At 34.6% G+C, this 2,917-nt stretch overlaps 2 protein-coding genes across 2 annotated transcripts; one reads left to right on the top strand and one right to left on the bottom strand.

Moving 5' to 3' along the window:
- Nucleotides 1–70: 70 nt before the first annotated feature.
- On the bottom strand, nt 71–997 carry FDP41_009155 (uncharacterized protein; the record flags this gene model as incomplete). The annotated part of the gene is made up of 1 exon (XM_044713085.1): nt 71–997. One exon carries the CDS (start codon nt 995–997, stop codon nt 71–73), a length of 927 nt encoding a protein of 308 aa, XP_044557264.1.
- Nucleotides 998–1,511: 514 nt separating this feature from the next.
- Nucleotides 1,512–2,614, top strand: FDP41_009154 (uncharacterized protein; the record flags this gene model as incomplete). Its single annotated transcript, XM_044713084.1, has 3 exons — nt 1,512–1,813; nt 1,978–2,166; nt 2,380–2,614. 3 exons carry the CDS (start codon nt 1,512–1,514, stop codon nt 2,612–2,614), a joined length of 726 nt encoding a protein of 241 aa, XP_044557263.1.
- Nucleotides 2,615–2,917: the final 303 nt, after the last annotated feature.

Here is a 2,917-nt window from a genome sequence, read left to right as displayed (position 1 = left end):
TCCCTTATAAAAACCAAACCATCCCTCTTTCTCATAAATTTCTTGAGCACATGAAATAATATTCAGTCTTTCAACAGTCTTTTTTGTCCTCAGACAAGACACCATATTGTAATCGACGTCTCAACATTTTCAATGGTTGAACAGTAAATCTCGAGAATAATTCAGCCACAATAAACATGAAAGAATCCAATATTTCTTCTGTTTGGTCAGATCCCTCTGTTACACCTTCATCTCCTAATCCGAATAATCCAAAGAAGAACTTCATCGAACGGTACGAGCCAACCAATGTGGTAACTCTTATAATTCTTTGAAGAATTTTCAAATACCATCCACGATATAAGGCACGAAAACCTTCTCTTCTAATAATGCGATTCATGCACTCAATGGAACCATTTGGATCTCTCAACTCGGGATGAGACAGCCGATGTGAGCGAGGAGCTTGCATTCTCACAAACACTGTATCAAAAGGATACGAAAAGATGTCTGTAACCAATGAGGCTCCATGATAAATTAATTGATAGGTCGGAATACTTCTCTGTGTGGCTAAATCTCCACGTTTTGCAACGAGAAATTCTCTTCTCAAATCCAATGAAACCAATACATTACGAAGCACATAGGAATGAGTCCACTTCTTAAACATTCGTGCAACAAAGCCTCTGAAGAATCCACCGAGTCCTTCAATCCGATATAATTTTGAAAATCCTTCTACATGATTCGTCGGAGCTTTACTCTTCTCCACTTCAGTAGGCTCTAATATGATTTGATAACCCACAGCTCGAAAGAGAAAATTAAACACTCGATATAATGAGAAGGAAGCTATGAGAGAAGTACCCAAAATAAGGTCAAAGGTGTTGGAAAATTCTTGCTCTGCTGATTGGAAGGATGGAGGAGTTATGGTTGCTTGTGGTGGTGGTGGTGAAACCACTTTAGCAAACACCACAGGATCGGAGGATAGAGATGAGGAGGAGGACGATAAGGTTGGTGTTGTTGAATCCATCACGGAGAGTTTGAAAAAGAATAATTAGCAAAGAATGTATTGAGCTTTTGAATCAATCAAAATAGTTGGTGCTTCTAACTGTTAGAGTGCCGTCAGCAGTGGGATGATGAAAAGAAGAATTATACCTCCGATAAGATGATGATGGAAAATTGTTGGTCAAACGGAAAAAACGAAAAGCTCGAGGATATTTTTTTGAAAACACAAATTAGTTTTTCAATTTGATTGAATCGCGAAGATGAGAATACAAAAATATGAAGAATAATGATGGAATGAATTTTAAGCCTTAATATTTGTAATTATTGTTGAATCAATGGAGAAGCGCATGGTAAGAAATATTGGTGGAATGGATGCCACCTGTCACACTTTAAAAAATGCCTAAAAAGAACAGCAGAAAGAAGTCACACAAGCTTCATCATCGTCACTTAAAAAATCCTCCTCAAAATCCTATCTCGTCAAAGTCCACTTCGGAGAACCTCTCGATCACGATACTCTTCCAGAATTCATCATTCAAGCAATGGACTTTATATTAAAACATGCCAAAGACATTGAAGGCCTTTTTCGAATTTCCGGTCATGCCGGAGACGTTTTAAAATTAAAATCAAAATTAAACTCAGGAGAAGCTATTGAGTTGAGTGAAATTGAAAATATTCATAATGTGGCATCGTTGGTGAAGATGTATTTTAGGGAATTACCAAATCCGTTGATCAGCTTTGAGTGTTATGACATGTTCATGATTGCAGATTCAATTCCAGATTTCTGCTCGAGATTGGAATGTTTGAAAAAGCTGTTGGCTTATTTGCCACCAACGAATCAAATGTAGGTGGTGTGAGATTATTGATATATTTTGCTTTCATTCAATATATGAACAATGAACTCCATGGATGGAAATATCAATTGAATATTTAATATTTGGTTATTCATATTTGGTTATTTTATATTTGGTTATTGAACATTTATGTAATGATATTTTCATTTATTAGAATATTGCAACAATTATGTTTATTTTTAAGTGAATTAGCAAAAAACAGTGAAAAGAATCGAATGAATATAGAAAATTTGGCAATTGTCTTTTCTCCAAATATTTTGAGAGCTCCAGACAGTAAACAGAAAGATCCACTTCTCGTGTCACATCCTTTTCTGGAGAGTCAAGAACCATTATCACAAAGCGAGTATGTTTTTTAGACAATTATGAAAAAATTTAATATTATTCAACATTATTATTATTATTATTTCTCACATGTGACACGAATATTCATTTTAACCATAATTCGTATTCGTCACATGTCATTTTATATACTGAACCCACAGAATTTTACAGAGCTACAAATCAGCACAAAGTATTGTCAAATCTCTCATTGAACACGTTGATTACTTTTCAATAGTAACATTATGAACTTTCAGGAATTTATGGAACACAAATCTACCAGTCAAATAAGACAACAAGGATCTGCTTCGTCCACCAATGATCCTCAAACAAGTATAAATCTCACTTCACCTATTCAAATGAAAGTTTCAGAACAAATATTTGGAACGAGCGCTCAAGAAGTGACTTCAAGTGTGAAACTATTAAGCGAAAAAATTACACAACAAATTCAAGATTCCCATCCATTCAAATAATAATTAGCATGTGTGTGAAATGGCTGTTTCAAGTATTCATTCAAATTTGCAAAATGCAATCAAATTTCATGATCAGACGACACTTTTCATCGAACCATTCTTTCATTTTCAAACCGATCTTTCGAAGAATTTTGATCTGGCAATGGAGTCCCTTATGTCTCTGGTAGTGGTGCTGGTGGTGATCATGAAAGCTCTGTTCCACAATCAAAACAAAATTATTAAATTATTAAATTATTAAAAAAAAAAATTGAAATCAATAAAAAAATATCCACACACACCTCACGCATATTCTGAGAATGCGTT

The sequence above is a fragment of the Naegleria fowleri genome (genome assembly GCF_008403515.1).
Source record: "Naegleria fowleri strain ATCC 30894 chromosome Unknown tig67, whole genome shotgun sequence".
Taxonomy (NCBI): domain Eukaryota; phylum Heterolobosea; class Eutetramitea; order Acrasida; family Naegleriidae; genus Naegleria; species Naegleria fowleri.
Note: the sequence above shows the minus strand (reverse complement) of the source record. Positions and strands in the feature narration are given on the sequence as shown.